Below are 24,277 nucleotides of genomic sequence, written 5' to 3'. Positions count from 1 at the left end.
TACATTTCCAATTTCCCCCTTTACATTACTTTAATTTTAACAAATCGCATTAAAAGTTAAATCGGCTCGTAGCTGCAAACCATGTGTGAAAAAGATACATCTCCATTAGGTAAATTAGTGTCAAAACCAAAAAGAGAAAACTCAATTAATCTTCTCTACACGTCTATATCTCTCTTTCTCTCTATATATACAAACAATCATCCTTCCCTCTTAATGCCTCTCTTACACATTAAACCACTCTCTCTTTCTTTCTTTCTCCTTCTTCACGTTTCTTCCAAGTCACAAGATTAACATATCTTGAATCAAAAGGGAAGTCATTATATGCAAAGAGGATGGTGAAGTTCTCCAAGGAGTTAGAGGCACAACTCATACCGGAGTGGAAAGAGGCCTTTGTTAATTATTGTCTACTAAAAAAACAAATCAAGAAAATCAAAACCTCTCGTAAACCAAAACCGGCTTCTCTTTATCCCATTACTCACCATCCTGATTGTGGCCTATCTCTGTTCCAGCCAGTTCACAACTTGGCAAGGACCTTCTCGGATAAACTATTTTCCTCCTCAGAAACACCAGAGATTCTTGAGGTAATTAATTAGTTTTAAACAATTTTCTACCTTAATTTCTCTTGAGAAAAACATGTTTGATTCTCCTGTCTGTTGGAATGATTAATTTAAAATACCATTAAACAAAAATAAGTAATCGGAATTATGTCTAAATGCACATTACTTAGCAGATTATTATATACTTATTGAAACAGTATGTCTTGGATTTTGTGGGACTAGATTGTAGATTAGCTGTGTTTACTTTACACATATCTTTAGCGTAGCAAATTTGGAATACTTTTTTTGAGAGAACGTAAACGTATTGATTTAGTTATTTATATTATTTAAGCGTCATTTTTTTCTGTCTTATGATTGTATCTATGGAGTTCGTCTGTGCGTCTCTGTATTTTCCATTCTTTTCTCGTCTTTGTTTACGCGTCAGAATGACCGGTTGGTTCTGCTTTGTCTACAGATTGCGCATTAAAAAAATCTGATTTTTTCTTCTTTTTTTTAAAGAATTTCTTTTGACATTTTTAAAATTTCTTGATTGAGATATGTAAATGGTACATATTTGATATGATTGAGTATAAATTCAATATGTTAAGTCGTGTAGCGCAAATCGGGAAATCTTTCTAAAGTTTTGTGTGTGTACCTAATACGTAATATTTTTACATATATTTGTTTCTTATTAGGAAAACTATCATTACACACATGATTGAGACCATATAGATCATTTCTTAACCTAGGAGCCAACTTGTTTCCAAAACTTAGAAAGACGGGCTTATAAATTAACTCTTAAATTTTCGATACACATATTATTTACGTAAAATAATTGCTTATTAGACTTTGTTACTCTAGAGTCTACATCTTAGAACTTGTGACCACGAATTCTAAAATAACATGTATTTTTCTTCATAGTCTCGCGAAAACAAGGAAGCGAAAAACGGTTGTGAAGATTGTGATATCTCACGAAACCATCGTGACGAAAAAATATATAAAGACATAACAAACTCACAAGTCACCACCCTCATAAAACATTCAATTCAATGCAATGACACGTGTATGAGGAAAAAATGATGTTTACTTGGTTTGTTGGGTTAAGAATAACTAAATGAAACTTAATAGTATTATGTTATTGTCGCGGATTAACAGGTGAGGAGAAGAAATAGCTCAGAAAATGGGGATAATGTCGAGGAAATTTACCAAACTGAGCTTGTTCAGTTATTTTCCGAAGAAGACGAGGTAATCATTACATATATTTATATTTGCAAAATAAAAAATTTACATGTATTTACATAGTCGTTCGTTTTAATATTAACGATTTTTTTTGACAAAAGAGTAAGTATTAAGGATTCTTATTTCTTACTGCTTTGGAAAAGCATGATCACCAATAAATAAATGGCCTATATATCCTATAAATAGTGCTTTCATTTGCTAGTCTAAATTGCATAGCAGCCACTTTCTGAATTCTTAACGAAGATAGTCAAATTAAAACTACATTTTAGCTTTTATCACGATTAAAACATAAATAATATATTGTTTGATTTAAGTGTCTGAATGCTTTTTGTTATACTTCAGGTTAAAGTCTTCTTCGCAAGATTGGATGAAGAGTTAAACAAAGTGAATCAGTTTCACAAGTCCAAAGAGACAGAGTTTGTAGGAAGAGGAGAGATTCTGAAGAAACAGTTAGACATTCTTGCAGAACTCAAACAGATCCTAAGCGATCGGAAGAAAAGAAACCATTCTGGCTCAAATTCACATCGCTCCGTCAATTCTTCAGCGCGAAACTCTGATTTCTCTGCAGGTCAGTCTTCTTAGTTAATGCTTTTAACACAAGTTAGGTTAGTTTGAGGATAGTTCTGTAAATTTATCACGTTTAAATAGAAAAGCATTTCCATCCTCACTCCATAGAATAAATGGAATGAGAAATGGAGTAGTGAACAAAACTAAAAACATTATTTCATTTATAGTGTAAAATCTAATGGAGTAATATTTTTATTTTTTTGTTCACTGCTCTATTTTCATTCTATTTATTCTATAAATGGAGTAAAATCTAGAGTGAAGATGAAGATGCCTAAAAGCTGATATTTATATATCTGAGCTATGATCGTGGCCTGTACCCATTAGAAACCACAAAAGTGCATGTTCTAAAAGCCTATTTACGTATTGCAGCTAGATTTACGTATTGCAGCTAGTAAAAAGAAAAGTAGGTTATTTATTGTCCTGAACCAGTACATATTTTTCTAATGTATGTTCATACAGAATAGATATATTTGACGTTGAAATGACAACCGTTGTTGTAACTTATAAATCTTGTGTGGGAATACAAAACTCGTAGCGGAAAACAATGAAAGAATTTTGTTATAGCTTTAACCTTTTATGGCGACACATATTCAATGGCCGACAAGAACATGAGAACAAAAATCGACTCAATACTAACAAACAAAAAAATTGTTTGTAAGTAAATAAGAATGTACCGACAAAGATGATCTCTACATGAAAAGATTGACAAAGAAAAACTATGCTTCTCTTTAGAGCTTGTGTCTCTTGTTGTTAGGTACAAAACATGTAAATGCTTTGTTTTTTTACTTGTTTGTTTTTAGGATCTCCAGGAGAATTAAGTGAGACACAAAGTGAAACATCAAGAACTGACGAAATGATAGAGGCATTGGAGAGGAATGGTGTGAATTTCATAAACTCTGCAACGAGGACCAAAACAAAAGGAGGCAAACCCAAAATGTCTCTCCGTGTCGACATTCCAGACGCTGTGGTCGGAGCTGATGGTGGCGGTGCAAGATCCATCTCAACGGCCATGTCGGTTCTCTGGGAGGAGCTTGTTAACAACCCAAGAAGCGGCGGAGGGGATTTCATCACCCGGAAGAAGATTCAATGCGCAGAGAAGATGATACGCAAAGCCTTTGTTGAGCTCTACCGAGGTCTTGGCTTGTTGAAGACTTACAGGTAAATTCATTACCAATTCAATATCTTACCATTAAATTTTTTTTTATCGTGATCATGTGATTCTAACTTTCATATATTATATGTTCGCAGTTCATTGAATATGATAGCTTTTACAAAAATATTGAAGAAATTCGACAAGGTAAAGCATATATTTTATATACAAGCTTTACTCGTTAGTTGACTAGTTACGATGATCAACTAAAATTATTATTTGAATAAAAAGAGAATTTAGTGCTTAATAATGAACATTAGTTTATGGACCAACAGGTTTCTGGTCAGCAAGCATCATCAAGTTATCTTAGAGTCGTAAAGAGATCGCAATTTACCAGCTCTGATAAGGTATTGTATATGAGGGAAATAACAGGACTACACATATTTTAATGTCATAGTAAACCACTTTATGAAAAGACTAAACATAATTGGTGGTTTTGATTAAAATAAAAATAAGGTGGTAAGACTCATGGACGAAGTGGAGTCCATATTCACAAAGCACTTCGCAAACAGTGACAGGAAAAAGGCAATGAAGTTCTTGAGACCCCACCAGCAGAAAGATTCTCACATGGTCACTTTCTTTGTTGGTACTATTTTAATTTTTCTCTCTATTTTTACCCCTTTTATTATTTATGTTTTATAATGTTCCAACATGAATAAACCAAAAAAAAAACACATTCCACCATGAATTACGTTAACAAAATGAAACTGTGTTTTTTTTCTTTGCAGGATTATTCACAGGTTGCTTTGTCTCATTGTTTAGTATTTACATAATACTAGCCCATCTTTCTGGAATCTTCACCTCTGGTGCTCAAGTTTCATATATGGAGACTGTTTATCCTGTTTTCAGGTATTTTATTTATATTTTTTATTTGGTTAAAGAACACATGATGTCTCTTCTAAATAACTCAACAAAAGAAACAATCAGAAAATTGTTTTATTGTTTTGATAATTTGTGTTTTTTTTCTTAACGCTAGTGTTTTTGCGTTGCTGAGTCTACACATGTTCATGTACGGATGCAATCTATTTATGTGGAAGAGCACAAGGATAAACTACACGTTTATTTTCGAGTTCTCACCAACCACAGCGTTGCGTTACCGTGACGCGTTTCTGATGGGAACCACGTTTATGACCGCAGTCGTGGGCGCTATGGTCATTCATCTCATCCTCCGTGTAGCCGGTTTCTCAGCCAGCCAAGTTGATACCATTCCTGGCATTCTCCTCTTGGTAAATCAATAAGTATTTATCATCATATGCTTAGCGTGTTTCAACCGCAGTCGCAACTCTAAACGCTAATTTTGATTTTGTTTTGCGTGTGTGACAGATCTTCATTTGTGTCTTGATATGCCCCTTCGACGCATTTTATCGTCCAACAAGATTCTGCTTCATTCGGATATTACGAAACATCGTTTGTTCACCTTTCTACAAGGTACAATTGGAAATGTCTTGGTTACTTGCAGCACAAGAAAAGCTACAGAAACTTAATATTTCAAATGGGGTTTTGTACAAAACAGGTTTTGATGGTTGACTTTTTCATGGCTGATCAACTTACTAGCCAGGTAATTAACTGGTTCTACTTCAATTGATGATGACGATGCAAAATTATTAGTCTAGTTAAGTCATTGATCATGTTTTGACTTATTTATGTTTAATACAGATTCCTTTACTGAGACATTTAGAGTCAACTGCGTGTTACTTCATGGCTCAAAGCTTTCGAACACACGAATACAATACCTGTAAAAACGGAAGAATCTACAGAGAACTTGCTTACTTGATTTCTTTTTCACCTTACTTCTGGCGTGCCATGCAAGTAAGCTCACTTATGTTTTTCATTCTTTTAGGTCAAAGCCCTTCCAAACTTTCAGTTAACAATATCGACATATAAATTATAGTGCATAAGGAGATGGTGGGACGAATCAAACACTGACCACTTAGTCAACATGGGGAAATACGTTTCGGCCATGGTTGCAGCCGGAGTCCGCATAACCTATGCAAGAGAAAGCACCAATTTGTGGTTAACCGCGGTGCTTGTAAGCTCGGTGGTGGCCACTCTTTACCAGTTATACTGGGACTTTGTCAAGGATTGGGGTCTTTTGAACCCTAAATCCAAAAACCCATGGCTCAGGGACGAACTTGTTCTCAAGAACAAGAACTTCTACTACTTCTCCATCGTAAGTCAATATCACATAATACTTAAACGTGTTTCACAAGTTAAGATCTTTTACTAAATGTTGATAACCAATTTCTATTTTTCGGTATCTTGTTCAGGCGTTGAATTTGGTATTGCGAGTTGCTTGGATCGAAACAATAGTAAGATTCAGGGTCAATCCTGTTCAGTCTCATTTGCTAGATTTCTTATTGGCATCACTTGAAGTCATTCGTCGAGGCCATTGGAACTTTTACAGGTAAAAACTTCACCTAGGTTTTGATTATTTTTCGGTTAAACTTTATTTTAAATGTTATTAAAATGTGAAATGTGATTACCTTACAGAGTGGAGAACGAGCATTTGAACAATGTAGGCCACTTTAGGGCAGTGAAGACCGTACCATTACCGTTTCGTGACATGGATTCAGACGATTAAACAAAGATAATACATTGGAGGGTCTAGTCTTGAACCAGGTTCCAGGATAGACAGGAAGTATTTCGGCTTTTACATTGAATGTTAGCCATATTGGAGAAACTTTTGGGGGAACTCCAGAATTTGCGTAACCATTTTATCCTTAAAGAACTGGGGACTAATGGATTCTTGATTATAGAACTTTTCGTGTGTAAAATGAGCAAAAATAATTTAACTTCCCACTTCATATATTGATGACAACTATAGAGATCTAATATGATCTTTAAATAAAAGATAATCTACAACAATAATGCTCGAGCAACATGCAAACCGGTCGTGTGTTTTGTAACAAGCCCATCAATATTAGTTAGATTTGCTGCATCCGTTTTACGTTCAACTCTTCTCTTCTTTTCAAATAAAGAATGCCACTATCTGCTCAAGAAAACTCAACTTACTTTCGGTGAAAGTTTAACCACTAACCAGACCTGCCACTAACCAAAAGGAAAATGTCACTACATAACACTTTATCACCTAATCTATTGTTTTTAATGACCATCATCGTGATTACACGTTAATCTACTTCTGACAAGTATGGTTTCCTTTTACTAAGCGGAAAACAGCTAAAACTAAAAGGTGCTACAATTCATGGACCAACCATGTTTTAATGTCACTTCAAAAAATCAGTAGATTAGACTTTTGACCCCAAAAAAAAATCAGTAGATTAGACTCGAAACTTAGCTTGTAGCCTTGACCAATAAAACAAATTTCAAACCACAAGTACCAAACAATTATTGTTGGTTATACATTAATTTCACTTTTAAGAGTATAGTATTAACTTCATCACTATAAGAAAATAATAGTAGACTTACATGAGTATTTTTATGCAGGTATGATACAGTAAACTGAAACCACACTTTCCTTCAATGAGATAAACCTGTGGTGGTGATGGACTTTACAATTCTTGTAGAGATACAATAAGCAGTAGACATAATAGTAATCATAGGATTAACACCAACAGCACTCGGCAACACACTTGCATCGCACACAAACAACTTCTCAGCTTCCCAACACTCTCCATTCAAATCCACCGCTCCCTCTCTCTCATCTTCTCCAATTCTACAGCTTCCCATCTGATGAGCTGAGCTATACACACCCCATTTCTCAGTCATCGCCTTTGGCCCATCCACTGCATCCACCGAGTCCAAGAACTCCTCTATCGACTTCTCATCAACCCCTTTACATATCAGTTTCTGCCCATCGCTTCTATGAGTTCCCACTTCCTCTGCTCCAGCTGCAATGAGTATCCTCAACGACTGTCTAAGCCCTGCTATGAGATTCTCTTTATCGGTTTTATCCACAACGTAGCTTATTCTGCCTTCGGTTCTCACCTCCCCTGACCCGCGGTCTCTAACTATCGTTATGAGATTCGCGGTTCTTGAGTATCTTGACATTCTCTTCTTCATGTCAACCCCTGAGGTCCATGGACATAGTACCGAGAATGAGGCTGGTCCTAGTGCCGGCGTCTCTATGATGGCTCTAACTTCTGAATCTTCTGATAACACTTTGCTCATTGATGTTATGATCCCACCTTCGTAGGATGTTCCCTTGATGTTGACATTAGAAGATTCCTTGTCCGGGAAGTAACCCCACGCCATTAAGACAGGATGTAAGTGAAGGTTTCTACCGATATGTCGGTTTCTCAACCCGCTGGAGATCATCAACGGAGGTGTTAGAAGGGAACCCGCCGCCGAAACCGTCACCTTAGCTTCGATCTTGATCTTCTTGGCTATGTTTCCGTTAAAAGACTTGGCCATCACTCCCAAACATTTCATCTTCTTCTTCCCTCCTCTGTTCTTTTCGAGTATGAACCTCTCCGCTTTACATCCAGTTAAAACCACAGCTCCGTGACTCACAGCGTCGACAAGCCACGTCCTGTCGCTTCCTTTCTTCTCTCCTTGTCTGCATCCATACCCGCAGGATCCGCAGTAATGCCTCTCAGAGGAGTTACGTGCAACGTTTTGGACATTGATGCCGAGATTCTCGCAGCCTTTCCTCAGAACCTGGTTCTGAAAGCCTTCCCTTTCACACGTCTCCGTGACACCCATCCTCTTCCACACTAACTCCATAGCCGAAACATACTCTTTGGTACCGAACAGAGATATCTTGTGATCTTCTGACCATTCTTGAAGAACTGACTTGGGCGTTTTGATACACGCAGACCAGTTCACAGCAGATCCACCTCCTACTGTTGCACCAGCCAATATCATGAGGTCTCCATCGATGCTTGGGAGGATCCCTCCGTTCTCGTATAGTCTGTCCATGCCTTGACCTTCGAAAGGAGGGTAGTCAGACTCTGTGTAGTAGCTTCCTTTCTCCATGACGATCACTTTCATACCAGCTTTTGCTAGCACAGAAGCTGCTACGCCTCCTCCTGAACCGGACCCGACCACCACAGCGTCGCATTTTATCCTGATGGCATCGTGGTCTGCGTCCTGGTCTGCTTCTAGGCCCTTTTGAGCAAGTGATTCGAGGAGAGTTTGCTCTGTTTCTTTCATGGTCTCCACTATCCCTTTCTCGAGAGGTCTTTCTTTTTGAGGTTCAGAAGGTTTGTTCTCATCGAGGTTTACGCGGTAACCTATGGCTTCCCATGCAGGGTTCTCCCCATTTGAGCTAACCTACACAAAAGCAACGGCAAGTTGAGTAAATTTTGAAGATTTATATGTTAGTAGCTCTTTTAACTGGAGTAAAATCATATGAAAATATATATAAGTTTTAATACAATTTTTTCTAATTTTTTTTATGTATAGTAACCAAAGTGAAGATAATCTTAGTATATATCAGTTTGGTGAGAATTAGTTTCAGGTTTTTTAGATAATGTGTATATAAACGAAGTGTAAAAGTAAAAGATAAGCTAATATAAATCCGTTTGGTTAGGTTTAGGTAAAGTGTTTTCAGATTTTTGGGACTTCATGTGTACCTTGATGGATTTCAGATTGATTGGTTAATCACCATATTGAACACAAGTGACCAAGGTCAGGTTCTGAGTTTCAAAAAAAAAAATTGTACTTCACAATTTCATAAAAGCTATGCATATTAGCTTTTTAAAATTTGGAGGGTTAAACCTAATGTTTCATCTCAGCTATACCTAAGATCCGAACACAAAATGTAAAATAAATACACGTGAATCTGTGTAACTGAAGACAAATCTTGTAGTGAAAAACAGAGGACTTGAGAAATACCCGAGAGAAGAAACAGAAGAGGAAGGCCACTTTGATGTAAACAAAGGCAGCTCTAATAGGAGTGAAGAACCAGTTTCTGAACTGTTTCTGAAGTACTCTTTCCCTCTTCTCCAACGATAGCTCGCTGAATTTCTCGACAAAAGGCCAGCTTGAGACCAAACTCTCTGTTCCACAAATGAGTAACGTTCCGAGCCGAGTAGCAAGCAGGAACAAGACTAGTCTTGTTGCAAGATAAGCTTCCATCGTCCCTCGTTTAATGATCAAGTCAATGGTCTGCATCCAATAACCAAAGCCTTTGACTTTTACACAAAATCATTTAACTTCTCTATTAATGCAACCAAACGAAAATGAAAATGAATCTTTCTCTTTTACAGTTGTCTAAAATTTTTGCAAGAAAATCTTCTAAAAATCGAAATATTTTTTATAATGCAATAAAATCATTAAAATACACATATATTTGTATGTTAAAAATGCGTTTGAATTAGCCGACGTTTTAATATTAAAAACAAAAACTTTGACCATTTGAGCATTTAAACTTTGACAATTTGATCAAGAAACAGAGAAAGTGCATGTACCTGGCGAGCAACGGGAGTCTGAGACCCGCAAGTTGAGTAAAATGACCGGAGAGCCTCTTTGTGCCGGTGGTGATCATCTTCGCGGAGATATTCTTCCGGCGGCGGCACTGGAGGCAAGACGGCTTCGCAGAAGCTGGCTAGGGATTCCATCTCTGCCGCCGTGACTTCCCGGTGGCCGAAACTTCTGGCGTCTGTGTGGTTACCCATCACCTTTTCGCTTTAACTGTGAAAAATCTGTGAGAAGATACTTGAGTTTCTAAGAGGAAGAAGCTCCATATATATAGATATAGATACAGATGTCTGCATTATATAAAAAGTAAGAAGCAAATAATGTTTTACCAAAAAAGAAGCAAATAATGAAAAATTGCAAGATAATCCCGGATTTTTCTAATGCCAATAATGCGAAATTGAGAATAAAATTATTTTTCGGGATTTTATTTTTATTTGTCGTATTAAAAAGAGTATATTTATTTTCTAGCATGACACTTTGTCGTATTGATAATTTCATTCACGTTTTACAAACTGGACCAGATTTTAATTTTCGTAATAGGATGCATATCTACCAATGTTTTTATTCATATTCTAGTTGTATGCCAAATTATATAGGCATTACGTCTTTACCTCAAATTTCATATTACTTTTTAAATTTTCTTTTGAATAATAGTTATATACATAATTACTTTAGGTGTAATATAAAAAGTGAAAAATTACCTTCATAAATCATTTATAAATATTTTAAATTATTTCTAAAAAGTTTATAAAATCAGTTTCACCCCTAAATACTAAATCCTAAGCAATAATCACTAAACTCTAAAACTAAATATTATAGTATTCTTGATCAAGTGTGTTTTTGAAAAATGGTATTCAACTTAGTTGATTTTAAACAATTTTCTAGTTTTATTTACTTTTAATTTTTAGGTTTAATTAATAAATAAATACTTAGAAACATTTAAAAATAAAGAATGGACTATTTCTTTATAAAATTTAGGAGTTATAAGATCTTCAGATTTAAAATTTAGCTTTTAAAAATTAAAATTTAATTTTGTTATAATAATATAATCTTTGAATTCATATTTCACATATACGATGTAAGATATATGGTTTAAGTTCGATTAATTTTATTGATTTGAAAAACATGTACTATTTTGTTAACGTTGGTATAAAACATGCATGGCCTATTTGTTTACCAGTTCTGCGGTTTAAGAGATAATTAAGCAATTGACCAAAAAAGGATAATTAAGCAATTGACCAAAAAGGATAATAAAAGAGTTTTAAAAGTTACAGAATGAATTATTGTTTTATACGATTGGGAATTATAAAATTTATGTTTAAGATTTAGATTATAACATTAAATTTTTAATTTTTATAATTATTTCAAAATTTCAGTTTTATAATCTTTATAATATTATGTGAAAATCAATTTCATATGTATCGTACTCACGTTGATTTTTAGAATAATTAATTATCGTGATAATCTTAATGACTAAATTATTATAAAAATACTATTACTAATATCATAAGTTAATATTTTAATATTTGTTTCCAAATCACCTTATTAAAAAGGAAATATCAAATAAATATATAAAAAGTTAAAACATGTAATTTGAAAAACGAGTTTTCTTTTAAATAACTCAAAAAGGATTTTAATATAAAAAGAAATAATATGTAATATTAATATATCAATATCATAATATATATATATATATATAAATCATGTAATTTTGTAAAAAAAATTGTTAATGACAACTGATTCGTTCATTGATTAAATCGCATACAAAAGTTGTTCATACATCAATATTACATCAATAATAAACAGACTTAAACACAAGTTCATGAAATGATTTTTTATATAAATCAAGAAGGAACATAATATAAATGTACAATATATATAATATAATATAATTAAAATAAATATTTTATATATATTAAAAGAATGTAATATCAAAAAGGAAATATATTTAAAATATAAAAATAGAACAGTTTCTCTTATATTTATAGTATCTTTTAATTAAAAATGAATTCCCTTAAAATCTCAAATTCACAAAAACTATAATTTTTTTTCTCTTACATCACGCTAGTTAAATCAGTTTCTTATGATATTAAAATTTCAAATATCTCATTAGTAAAATAAATAAATCAAATTAGTAATAAATATCTTTTTGAGATAGTAAAAAAAATCTTATTTAGAAACTTTGTCATTTTAATTACAAACGTTTTGTTGTAGGATATAACTTTATAAAAATTCTTATTTATAAAATTTTTAATGTTAACTAAACATCATTATTACTATTAATTTTATTTTAATCACTTTGCAATTTGTAAATCAATCATTTTCTCTATCATTAAAATTCTCAACATATATATATATATATATATATATATATATATATATATATATATGTTCATATCTTCATATAAATAAACAATTAATTATTTTAATTTTGAACCATCAACATAAATATTTCAATAACTAAGAATTCTACTTTATTTACAAAAAAAAATATGTTTTTCTCTGTGAAATAACATGTTTATCATTTTGGTATAGAAATCCATTATTTTTGAATAGATGAAAGATCAAAGTAGATATCATAAAATGACTATATAATAAAATAAAATTTCAAATAACTCAGTTAACTAAATATTTTAACGAGGTAACATTTATAACATGGAATAAAGCCATCTAAAGCTTTAGTATTTGCAATATATGTTACTCTGCCATGATCAAGATTTCAGTTTAGAATATGGTGAATACAATTTGTACTTATAATTGTTGCCTTCGTAAAAGAAAAGCAAATATGTTATTTACAAGAAAGTTTTCTAACACATTAAGTAGCTTTAGTTGAACTTTTGTTAATGTGTAACTTTTTAATGTACAGTTCTATTTCAAATGTTGCAATTTAAACCGATCTTAAACAATTATATTTTCAAATTTTTGAATTTTATTTGTTTAAATTTTTTTAAATGATTTCTGATAAACCAAAATAAACAAAATACGAAATTATAACTATAATAACCATAAAAACAATAAGAAACTAACTACATCAGATTAAAATCAAACTAGAATTTTAGAAAAGAATATCATAGCAATGTTAAATATTCTGCTTAACTCATAAATAACATGCTTAACTAAAATAGTATAAAATATAAAAAACTAAACTAAACAAAAATAAATTTTAATAACTGTTACAATTTAGATTTTATGTAAACTATCACCTAGTTGAACTTATATAATGTAAGATATATGGTTTAATTATTGTTAGATCAATTTACAGGTTTTTAAAATAAGACTATTTTGTTAATGTTGGTGTAAAACATACATGGCCTATTTGTTTAAGATTTCTGGTGTTTTTTTTTTGCTAAATGGTGTTTTTGTTTCCAAAACTAAATTTTGATATTTGAGAAAAGGAACTACATTTACCTAAATTTTGATATTTTGATATTTGAGAAAATGAACTACATTTTGTTATCTAAAGTTTAAGATGATGGAGATATTTTAGATTGTCCAGACAGCACTTACAAGTTACAACTGCAAAATACATGGACTTTTTTTTTTCTAAAAGGCTTTCAAAAAAGATAAAAAAAATACATGGACTAGTATGCAGTTACGTAACTACGGAGGACCGAGGATGTGGCAAAGGCCAATTTTCGAGGAAGTGACATGTGAAAACAACGGGCAACTGAAGAAAAAGGTTAATAAATTATTTATAATAAATGACCAAAAAGGTTGATAACGCACGTTAGAAGAAGAAGAAAATGGCTATCAGTTAAAAAAAAAGGCTAGCAATGTATCTCTCGGAGCCACGAAGATAATTCACGTGAGATGGTCTCTAAACCACATTTTGAGACTTTGTGGCCAAAATTTGTGACTCGTGAGTTAATGCGACAACCCATAACTGAAGCATTGAATTTTTTATTGGTTAATGTTTAATAATATACATATATATATATATACACGTGTATAAGTTTTTTTTTGTAAAAATATATACGTGTATAAGTTTCCAACATGTATGTATGATTTCTCGATTGCATACGATTCTGCATTTTTATACGATTCCATATTTGTTTAGAGATCTTATAAATTAATGTATACCACAAAGTAATGGAAAAATTATGGCATTAGTAACATATTTGTCTCAGAAAAGTAAATGTTGCTAAGTGCATAAAAAAAGAAGAAGAAACAACTTAATCTAAATTTTCATACTAGCAAATAATAATTGTACATACTTGTTAAGTGCATAAAAAAGAAGAAGAAGCAACTTAGTCTAAATTTTCATACTAGCAAATATTAACTGTACATACTTGTTTGCAGAAAACATGCTATGGATAATGGATAATTCTTACATGGTTATGTAAACATGGTTTGATAAATTTGATGCATAAATTTATCAATAACATATTATTTCCAATTTGCTTCCATGACTAGATTTGAGCACCGACAATCCGGAGGTGAGTGGGGACGTTTTGTGATAACAAATCATAGATAATTAAGTGTAGGACATACAATTAGATCACTTAATTTCATTGGACAAGGCTGTGACAAAATCATAACTACTAAGTTTACGATATTATAATTAGATCAATCAAAAACAGTACTAGCAATAACAAAAGAAGCAAATATCGATCAGGCACAAATAAATACTATATTGAAATGGGGTATTTCTATACATCTTGTCACCATCTTCAGAGAAGTGGATGTGCCATCCTTGGTAATCTTGTAGTAAGATGGATCAACATAGTGTGGGTATCAGTATGGCCAATCAATTGTCTCCACGTCAGACTTTGCGTTTCTTGTAGTTAATCGCGTGGTCATGCAACCCCCAACAAACAAGTCATCAAATGCCCATCGAAGAATCCAATTCCGAGAGAAAACTCTAGATTTGTAATTAGTTTCATGTTACCTGAGTATGATTCTTAACTAATAATAGTCAAAGGGGTTTGGTTAGAATATTTCCTTTTTTTGAGCAATTTGTTATACCTTTTTCTGTGGGTATCTGCTTACTTAGCGATAAAGAAATGAAACCGTACTTAAAAGTTAGAACGTAATGGTTAGAACTTAGAACCTATACCTGTATTTGTTATTATATAAACTAATTAACCTGAATGCTTAAAAGTCAAAAATATGGTTGGAGACAATTAAAGATGTCGCAAGTTGCCATTAACTAGTTGATTAAAGTTCTAATATAGTCGGATAACGATTTATTGTTAACTAGCTTTTGACTCGCCCTTTTATTATATTTTTTGTTTTAATTTAATTTTTGATATTTTTTTCTTTCTGATTATATTTTTTTTGGTAATCATATTTTTGTATAAATTTTAATCAAAATATATTTTATTAGACAATAGCAATTTAAAAATTGATTCAGTATCGCACGATTAAGGCTGGATTACGGATTGAACTCGTCCGCTGACCCGCCAACCCGCGGGTTTTTAATTTTGTTTTGGTTATAAAATATGACCCGCACAACCTGCAAACAAATAATTTTGTACCCGCATCCGTTCTGCTTAATTTTAAGGTTATATGGGGGTTATATATATTTTTAAATCATTATTTAATTTAATTTTTATAAAAAATATATTTATAATAAAAAATTATACATGATTTAAATAAGAGCGAGTGTAGTTATAGCTTCCCCTCGAATTCATGTTTAGCAGTTATCATTCTTAACCATTTACTTTATAATATTACTTAAACTCTTTTATCAGTTATATTAATATGCAGATAAGCAGTTATATATATATTTTTTTTAAATTGGACACAACTATTATCAAGAAGGAATGGTCCTATTTTAATGGTATTAATCATAAATACCGCCTTAAAAAAACGTGATAACTGATTTTGGTAGAAAAAAATTATAATATGGTCAGCGTTTTGATATGGTCAGCCTTTTGCGTTTTAACAAAAATATATTGATATATTGAAAAATCGTTAAAATAGGAAGAGAGGCAGTTAAATAAATAGGAAGAGATCGTTGCAATATATTGATAAGAAGCAGTAACTGAATTTGGATAAATTAATTATTTGATTCCTGAAATGTATTTTTTAATTATTTTTGGATAAATTTAATTATCCTGAATTCGGATAAATAAATTAATTATTTTTTACATAAGTATTTGTTCTATTAATTTTGTTATAATATAAGACCCATTAAACTAAATGAGTTTATATATATTTGATATGAGTCTTATTATTAGGTAACAAATAGGAGTAAAAGAAAATATATTAACCCTTTTGAATAAAAAAAACATATACGTTATATTATTTTTAGGGGATAAACATTGAAGGTCCTACAATTATGGATTAAAAAAATACATCACGTTTATATTTAAATGCAATTTGATGATTCTACGTAGTATTTAAGAGGTGGTTACTTAGATGCAGTTAACAAATAATTATTAAACCACTAAACAATATTTATAAAGTGATTATGGTTATTTAGGTGCAGTTATAAAAATTAAAAGATGGACATAAATTACTATTAATTGGTCATGTTGAAGAATTAATAGAATATATTTTTAAGATAAGCCAGTTTTAAAGACGTCCCCGCTACTATTTTCTTTAATCAACAGGCAGGGCCGGCCCTGAGATTCTGGAGGTATGTTGCGCTGTCTATGTAAAAAAAATTTGGGGGACTGAAAATTTTCCCTCAAATTTTTTTTGAGGACATGTTTATATAATTTTTAAAGAAAATTTCGGGAGCCTGTTGCAAATGTTTCATGACGCATTGCTCAGGGCCGGCGCGGTATTATTCTGAAAGAAATGTGAAGACCAAGTTCAAGAACATAAGAGAAAAAAAAGAGAGAAGGATCTGCATGTATCTCTTCTCTTTATCTCTATTTTTTATGTCATCATGTCAATAAATACAACTATATCATAAAAAGGAATAATCCAAAGCTGTTACCCTTTGAATATAAAAGGCAAGCGGTTTAGGTCTTCTAGTTTTAGTCAAAATTTAAGGATTCATTGATGTTTACAATGCATTAGATAGGGCATGTATATCCTTACTCCATGATTTACTCTAAAATAGAGTAGGAAAGGAGCATGAACAAAAAATAAAAAAATATTTTATCACTTTTTGAATATAAAAACAAACGTTTTAGACTCTCTAGTTTTATTCAAAATGAAGAATTTATTTATGTATACAGTGCATTAGTTAGGACATCTTTATCTTTGCTTCATAATTTACTCTAGAAATATAATAGGAATTGGAGTAAGAACAAAAAATAGAAGATTACTTCAGTTTCAGTTTGGACGTTTTCTTAAGATTTTATTTATAAACAGAGATATGTTTCTACCAGTTTAGATTTTTTGTAAACGTACCAAGATTTTATATGAAGAAATCATTTAAGAAAAGTTGCTTTAAGTATTTGTCAAAGAAAAATATTGCCTTGATCTTAAAACGTTGGCACGGCACTGAATGTATCACTACTATAATAATAGGATAAGACTTGCGTCTTCTGCATAGTGAATATATATGAAAATTATTTAAAAAATATTTTATGAAAATAAAATTTATATTTTTGATCGAATTAATATTTTTGGCCCTTAGACAATTTTTAATTTTTTTCTTTTTGTTAATTACACAATTTGTTTGCTAATGAGATAATCTCATTTTTTTCAAAATATTTTAGGTCAAAAAATCACTTATCGCATAAGAATCTACTGTTTAGGCTAAAGAATCTCAGGCATACTATTTTGGTTTCAATGAAACTATGTCAGTTCGGTTTTATATCATGATTTAACAATTTAAAAGTTAATTATGGTTATAAGAAGTTTACGTTCATGTGTCAATCCTATCTATCTTCAATATTTCTTATGTCATTTTTTCATGTTGGTTATTGCTCAATATAAATATTGATTTTGGAGTTTATTCTCATTTTGTTTTTTTTGTTTTGGCCTGAGATTTAGAAATGTTTAAGATTTAAAACTATTAAAGAGATACATACTTAGATTAAGATATGCGTTTTGTGCAGAACAAAAATTTTATATTTATTACTTATTTTATGTTTTTTGCATATTATAAAATAATAATTATATATTAAATAACTAAAAAATTAGTCTTCAAGTAAACAAAATTAACATTTCAGTCACATGACAACTCAGCATAGCACTTTTTTTTAATTTGTACAAAACTACAGGTTATAACTCTTTTAATGTTTCTTCTTTAATATATAGAGAATTGTTAAAAGTTCAAAAATATATATTTTGGCAACTACTACTATTTTTATTTATTTTTACCTTTTTATTTTTAAACATAATATAGCTAACAAATCTTTATTAGTTTGTTTCATTTTTAAAAGATCTCAACTATTGATTGATCCACCTATCAATTCACCTTGTCGGTGAATCTAAGAGAAACTTATAATAAGCGCATTGATGAGAAAGATTTATGTTAGAAATTAGCAAATTCACGCAAGTTTAATATAGGAGGATTTTCGGAATCATTTGATAATTAGACATAACAAATTAGGAAACTATATGGAGTCTGTTTTTAATATTTTGCCTAAATTTTTGTTTGCAACTAATTAATTTATTAAGTGAATCAATGCTATATTTCTCTTTAATTTGGATCATTTGAAATCTTAGTCAAGATACCATTTAATTAATCATTGCCCATATTCACATAATTGAATTTTTTTTTGTCATAAATTCACATAATTGAATTTATGTCGTATTTCTTGGTGTGTACACTACGTAGAAGAAAATTATTAAGAAAATTAGCATTTTAGGAAATCATTAGGGGGTTTCATTTTTGTATATTACATGTGTGCATTTTTTTAAAACGATTCTTAATTGTGACATAAAAACACAAATGAGGTTCCCACAGCTAATGAAATTGATTACAAATTATGACTAAACCATGATTTTTGATGTGCTCATAATAATAATTTGTAAATATTCTAATGTTTACAAAATATGAAACAATGTGTCTGTGTACCTTACGTAACCAATCCTTTATTATAATAATTGACTGTTTTCATGTGTTATCACTACAAGAAAACATATATTTAACGAGGGCTATTTTCCTCGTTAATTCCTCGTAAAAGGAAGTTTACGAAGAATTAACAAGGAAAAGGGTTTCATCGTTTATCGTCCGTCGTAACACACATTTCGTCGCCATTTCCTCGTAAAGTAGCGAGTCAATTATTTCTTCGTAAAGACGAAGTAAAGATATCGTCGTAAGTTCCTCGCCGCATTTCCTCGTAAATCACTCGCGGGCTTTCCTCGTACAAACCACGCGAAGCTTGCGTCGTTAATTACACGTAAGTTCCTTGAAAACAAATCCTCGTAAATTTCATGTAACATCTTTGAAACATTTTCCTCGTAAACTCCACGTAGATTCCTTGAAAATATTTCCTCGTAAACACCTCATAAACCTTTCTTCGTAAATTCCTCGGCAAACTTTCGACGTAAATAACTCGTATAGTGCGTATTTTCGAATTAATAAATATTATTGATAAATTTAATAATTATTAATTTAATAAAATAAAAATATTTAAATATTTGGTTTATAAATAAATTTGAAATAAAATTCAAATGCAACAAAATATTTTATATATAAATAAGTTTTGGATTTTATAATACATAAACCGAAAAAAAACTAAGGCCCGTTCATCGCCTCGTAGAATTCTTCGCTCCTCCTCGTAACATCTTCCTCGTTATGTGTGCCTGATGACTCGCCTGGAATGGGATTTTGTTGTTTCATGTTCCTCAACAAAGTTTCCTATTCTGGATTTGTGGTCGCTATAAAGTCGATGAAGGCCTCGAGTCCAGTCACACGGCTTTTGGTCGCGTCCAGTAGGGGTGGGCGTTCGGGTACCCGTTCGGGTTCGGATCGGGTATTTCGGTATAGGAGTGTAATACCCGTTCGGGTATTTCTTTACTTCGGGTCGGGTTCGGGTATTTTTAGTTCGGGTTCGGGTATTTTGGGTCGAGTTTTCAGATATTTAGATTTTGGAAAAAAATATCAAATTTTTTATTTCTCAAGTTTTTTTGTATTTAAAAAATATAAATTTCACTTAACTGATTTTTTATTTTCTAATAATTGAATGATTAATAAATTTGAAGATAACATTTTACAAATAAAAGATAATAAATTGATTATTATTTTTAAATTTTGGATGTAACTTTTGTTAATGCACTAAAATAAAAATCTTGACATGCGTTTTAAGTGAGTAAAATTTCACCTTTTTCCAATTATATGTAAATTATTTAATTTTGAACTATGTGCATAATAAAAATAAACATTTTGAATAAAATTAAAGAAGTAAACTAGGAATATAGACTTAAGTATACATATGTTCGGTTATCTTCGGATATCCATTCGGGTTCGGGTATTACCCGTTCGGGTTCGGATATCCAATCTCTCCTAATTCAATACCCGTTCGGGTATTTTGCTACTTCGGTTCGGTTTCGGTTCGGGTTTTTTCGGTCGGGTTCGGGTACGGGTTCGGGTGTCGGGTAAAATGCCCACCCCTAGCGTCCAGCTCGGAATGCAACTCAGTGACTTCTTCGGTCCGTCTCTGAGCATAAGACGATGTCGCTCTCGGAACATTATTGACGGAATCGATCCCCAACGTACGTCCCTTTTTCTTAGGGATAACTTTAGAAACAAAAAAATATATTTGTTAGTTAAATTTAAAAGTTAAATTTAATGAATTAATAATTAAAAAAAAAATGTTAAAATTATTTCCTCGTAAATCTTATCCACTTCAGTTGTGGATAAGGTAACAGGTAATCCGTCGGCGGACTGCTGGGTCAGCTGAGTTTGGCGCTCCTCATATGTTGATTTCGAACCAAAACGTTTATATTAGTTAGATAACAAAACATACTGAAACTCACAATATATAAGAAAAGATGATAAAGTTGAATCCCCTTCTTATTAATCAAGGAGCAAATTTGGAGAGTAACCTTCATTATGTAAGTTATTTACATGTGTATCATGCTGACGTGGCGGCACCATATTCACTCTCAGCTCATTTTTAGATTAACTCTCAATTCACTAGAATAATTACATTCGAATGCCATTGTGATACATGTGAATAATCGGCTTTTATACTATACTTTCATCGTCGAATTCCAACTTCGTCTTCGCATTCAATTTCTGAACAACCCGTTTATAGCAACCTTAATTTAGTACATTTAATTTCGTATATTAATTTAGTGGCTTTAATTTATTGACTTTAATTTTGTGTGTACATTTATAGCAATCTTTGTTTAGTGACTTTAATTAGATTTCAATTTTGGAAAATACTATGATTGTCAATTATGATCCATCCATCATGATTACACAATTATTCCTTTTATCATTTATTCATTTCCAAAATTGGTAATTATGCTATCATTCCAGGATTGACAATTATGATATTCGCAATATCGGGTATTAATTGCATAATATTTACGGAAATTTAAACTTGGTGTCGAAGATCTAAAACTATATATAACGATAATGGAGGTAAGCCATTCCGCAAAAAAATAAATCGTGTACATGTAGGTGTGTTTATATAAGGTTTCCATTACTTTTATTGCATTATAATTCGTGTACATGTTGCTCTTTTTTATTGTCTTATAACAATCCGTCTAATGGTTTCCAAGATTTCAACCATAGCATTTTCAAACGAGAGACTAAGAATCGAAGTTGAGCTCTTTTTGCATATGGAGAAATTTATGCAGCTTTACTTTTCTAATTCACAGGTTTTTTTGTCAAATTATATGCATGTAGCTTTCCTTATTTCTTTTATGTTTAGTTTAAAGAATATTATGCAGCTATTGGTTACTCTTTGTTATTTTAATATTTTTTATTTCCACTTATATAATATCGGTAATACTTTTATGTGTTATTTTCTGGCATTGTTGTTTATTGATTATTAGCTAAAACATAGTGTACCCAAAATTTATATAACCTTAAAACACTATGATATTTTCTACCACTTTCACAAATCTTATTATTGAATCCTTTACGCATTTAAATATCATAGTAGCATATATTTGTCATAACTAAAAAAATGGTTTAACCAAACATTATGCAAATAAGAAAAATATATAATAAATTTTTATTAATTTTTATGAAGTGATTATCATGATCAATACTGATTACTGATATTGAATATGGTTTAACCAAATCGCAAAAGACTGATTTTATTCCAAAAATAGATTCAATAATAAGTGATATGGCAATAGTTTTTTTTTTGAACACATGATATGGCAATAGTTTTAAAACTATTAAAACACTATGATATTTTTTCATTCATGTATTGACAAAATGCTACATTTAAAAAGGTTTTGGTTTCTTAGTTTGATCCTTTTCTGAAACAAGGATAAAAATGATTTGATTTCTCTTTTTGATTCAAATATATAAGCAGGTGACTTCAAATAGACGAGGAGCTTCATGTTCTCACATTTTGTTTGACCCTGAACTCCTAGAAATAGAAGCCTTCAAAAACAAGTAAGCATATATGAAAATTTTTATCTGTTAATTATTTTACTTCTATGTTTGCTTACACAAGACAAACCTTCAATGGTTTTCATTAGTTTATACCAGTACATATAAAATCCAGAAGACGAACCTTCAATGGTTGTTAAATATGTCCCAAAACTATGGAATTTATTACTCTTTCAATATTTCTTACCTTCTTTTGTTTCCGAAATTATATAAAATTGATTTTAATGCTTTGCAAGCCACACTGATAACTAAAATTTGAAAATTGACTACACTAATAGAGAGCAATCCTTAAATCAGTCGCATTCATTTGGATCAAAAACTATAGTTTTAAAAATTAACTAGAGATTGACCCGCCCTCAAGAGGGCGGGTATATTTTCTGTATTTAATTTTTTTGCCTATTATAATTAATATGTTTGTGTGTTTATATAATCATAAGTTTTATATTTATGTTTTTATAATCATATTTTTGTTTCGAGAAATTTAATTTTTTATATTTGTGTCATTGAGAAATTTAATTTTTTTTAATTTTTGTTTTTAATTTTTATTTTGAAAATTTAATTTTTATATTTGTGTATTTTCATTTTTTATTATTTCAAAAAAAAAATTCTAGATACTGTCGCAAAACTATAATCATAATTTAAAATAAGTTTATGGCTACAAAATATTTGTACAAAAACCTTACTGCAACGGTAATCCAAAATACTTACAATACTGGAGATATTTGAAGTATTTATTGAGTTTTAACCAAAGTTTTGAATAGAAGTAATTTTATGTTAAATTTATGTATTATAAATTTATGTCATTTGTTGTTTTTATTTTTGAATTTGAAAAACTATAAGGTATATCTATACTATTTAACCACAATTCAAAAAAGATAGTAATAAACAATACTCTTTTTCTTATTTAAAAAAAAATATTTCTAGATACTGTCGCAAAACTATAATCTTTAAAATAAGTTTACGGCTACAAAATATTTGTACAAAAACCCGTAAAAGCTGCAACGGTAATCCAAAATACTTAAAATACTGGAGATATTTGAAGTATTTATTGGGTATTAAACAGAGTTTCGAATAGAAGTAATTTTATGTTAAATTTAGATACTTCTTTATGTATTATAAAATTTATGTCATTTGTTGTTTTTATTTTTGAATTTGAAAAATTATAAGGTATATCTATACTATTAAAATCTAAAACAACAATTCAAAAAGAGAGTAATAAACAATACTTTTTATTATTTCAAAACATTTAGTTCTAGATACTGTCTCAAAACTATAATCATAATTTCAAATAAGTTTATGGCTACAAAATATTTATACAAAAACCCGTAAAAGCTGCAACGGTAATCCAAAGTACTTAAAATACTGGAGATATTTGAAGTATTTATTGGGTTTTAACCATATTTTTGAATAGAAGTAATTTTATGTTAAATATAGATACTTCTTTATGTATTATAAAATTTATGTCATTTGTTGTTTTATTTTTTAATTTGAAAAATTATAAGGTATATCTATACTATTAAAATCTATAACCACAATTCAAAAAAGAGAGTAATAAACAATACTTTTTAATTATTTCAAAAAGTTTAGTTCTAGATACTGTCGCAAAACTAAACTCATAATTTAAAATAAGTTTATGGCTACAAAATATTTGTACAAAAATCCTTAAAAACTGCAACGGTAATCCAAAATACTTAAAATACTGGAGATATTTTAAGTATTTATTGGGTTAACCAGAGTTTTTAATAGATACTTCTTTATGTTTCTTTATGTATTATAAAATTGATTTCATTTGTTGTTTTTATTTTTGAATTTGAAAAATTATAAGGTCTATCTATACTATTAAATCTAAAACCACAATTCAAAAAAAGATAGTAATAAACAATACCTTTTTTACTATTTCAAAAAAAATTAGTTCTAGATACTGTTGCAAAAATATAATCATAATTTAAAATAAGTTTATGGCTACAAAATATT

At 30.6% G+C, this 24,277-nt stretch overlaps 2 protein-coding genes across 2 annotated transcripts; one reads left to right on the top strand and one right to left on the bottom strand.

The window, feature by feature from the left end:
• The first annotated feature begins 204 nt into the window (after positions 1-204).
• LOC108862156 (phosphate transporter PHO1) lies at positions 205-6,300 on the top strand. The gene is made up of 15 exons (XM_018636200.2): positions 205-581; positions 1,692-1,781; positions 2,118-2,343; positions 3,143-3,500; positions 3,591-3,639; positions 3,768-3,839; positions 3,949-4,078; positions 4,221-4,341; positions 4,469-4,718; positions 4,816-4,920; positions 5,006-5,050; positions 5,149-5,301; positions 5,384-5,662; positions 5,760-5,896; positions 5,983-6,300. Exons 1-15 carry the CDS (start codon positions 333-335, stop codon positions 6,071-6,073), a joined length of 2,355 nt encoding a protein of 784 aa, XP_018491702.1. The 5' UTR covers positions 205-332; the 3' UTR covers positions 6,074-6,300.
• A 575-nt stretch (positions 6,301-6,875) lies between these two features.
• Positions 6,876-10,151, bottom strand: LOC108862157 (long-chain-alcohol oxidase FAO3). The gene is made up of 3 exons (XM_018636201.2): positions 9,864-10,151; positions 9,289-9,561; positions 6,876-8,724 (listed from the first exon to the last, which is right to left on the bottom strand). Exons 1-3 carry the CDS (start codon positions 10,068-10,070, stop codon positions 6,970-6,972), a joined length of 2,235 nt encoding a protein of 744 aa, XP_018491703.1. The 5' UTR covers positions 10,071-10,151; the 3' UTR covers positions 6,876-6,969.
• Positions 10,152-24,277: the final 14,126 nt, after the last annotated feature.

The sequence above is a fragment of the Raphanus sativus genome, chromosome 5, assembly GCF_000801105.2.
Source record: "Raphanus sativus cultivar WK10039 chromosome 5, ASM80110v3, whole genome shotgun sequence".
Taxonomy (NCBI): Eukaryota; Viridiplantae; Streptophyta; class Magnoliopsida; order Brassicales; family Brassicaceae; genus Raphanus; species Raphanus sativus.
Note: the sequence above shows the minus strand (reverse complement) of the source record. Positions and strands in the feature narration are given on the sequence as shown.

What these genes read in the sequence shown, in the direction of transcription:
- LOC108862156 (XM_018636200.2), top strand. Translation starts at nt 333, where the DNA reads ATGGTGAAGTTCTCCAAGGAGTTAGAGGCACAACTCATACCGGAGTGG. An exon ending in AAACACCAGAGATTCTTGAG is followed by an intron (nt 582 to 1,691) that starts GTAATTAATTAG and finishes GCGGATTAACAG; the next exon opens with GTGAGGAGAAGAAATAGCTC. An exon ending in GGCCATTGGAACTTTTACAG is followed by an intron (nt 5,897 to 5,982) that starts GTAAAAACTTCA and finishes ATTACCTTACAG; the next exon opens with AGTGGAGAACGAGCATTTGA.
- LOC108862157 (XM_018636201.2), bottom strand. Translation starts at nt 10,070, where the DNA reads ATGGGTAACCACACAGACGCCAGAAGTTTCGGCCACCGGGAAGTCACG. An exon ending in AGACTCCCGTTGCTCGCCAG is followed by an intron (nt 9,562 to 9,863) that starts GTACATGCACTT and finishes TATTGGATGCAG; the next exon opens with ACCATTGACTTGATCATTAA. An exon ending in TCTTCTGTTTCTTCTCTCGG is followed by an intron (nt 8,725 to 9,288) that starts GTATTTCTCAAG and finishes GCTTTTGTGTAG; the next exon opens with GTTAGCTCAAATGGGGAGAA.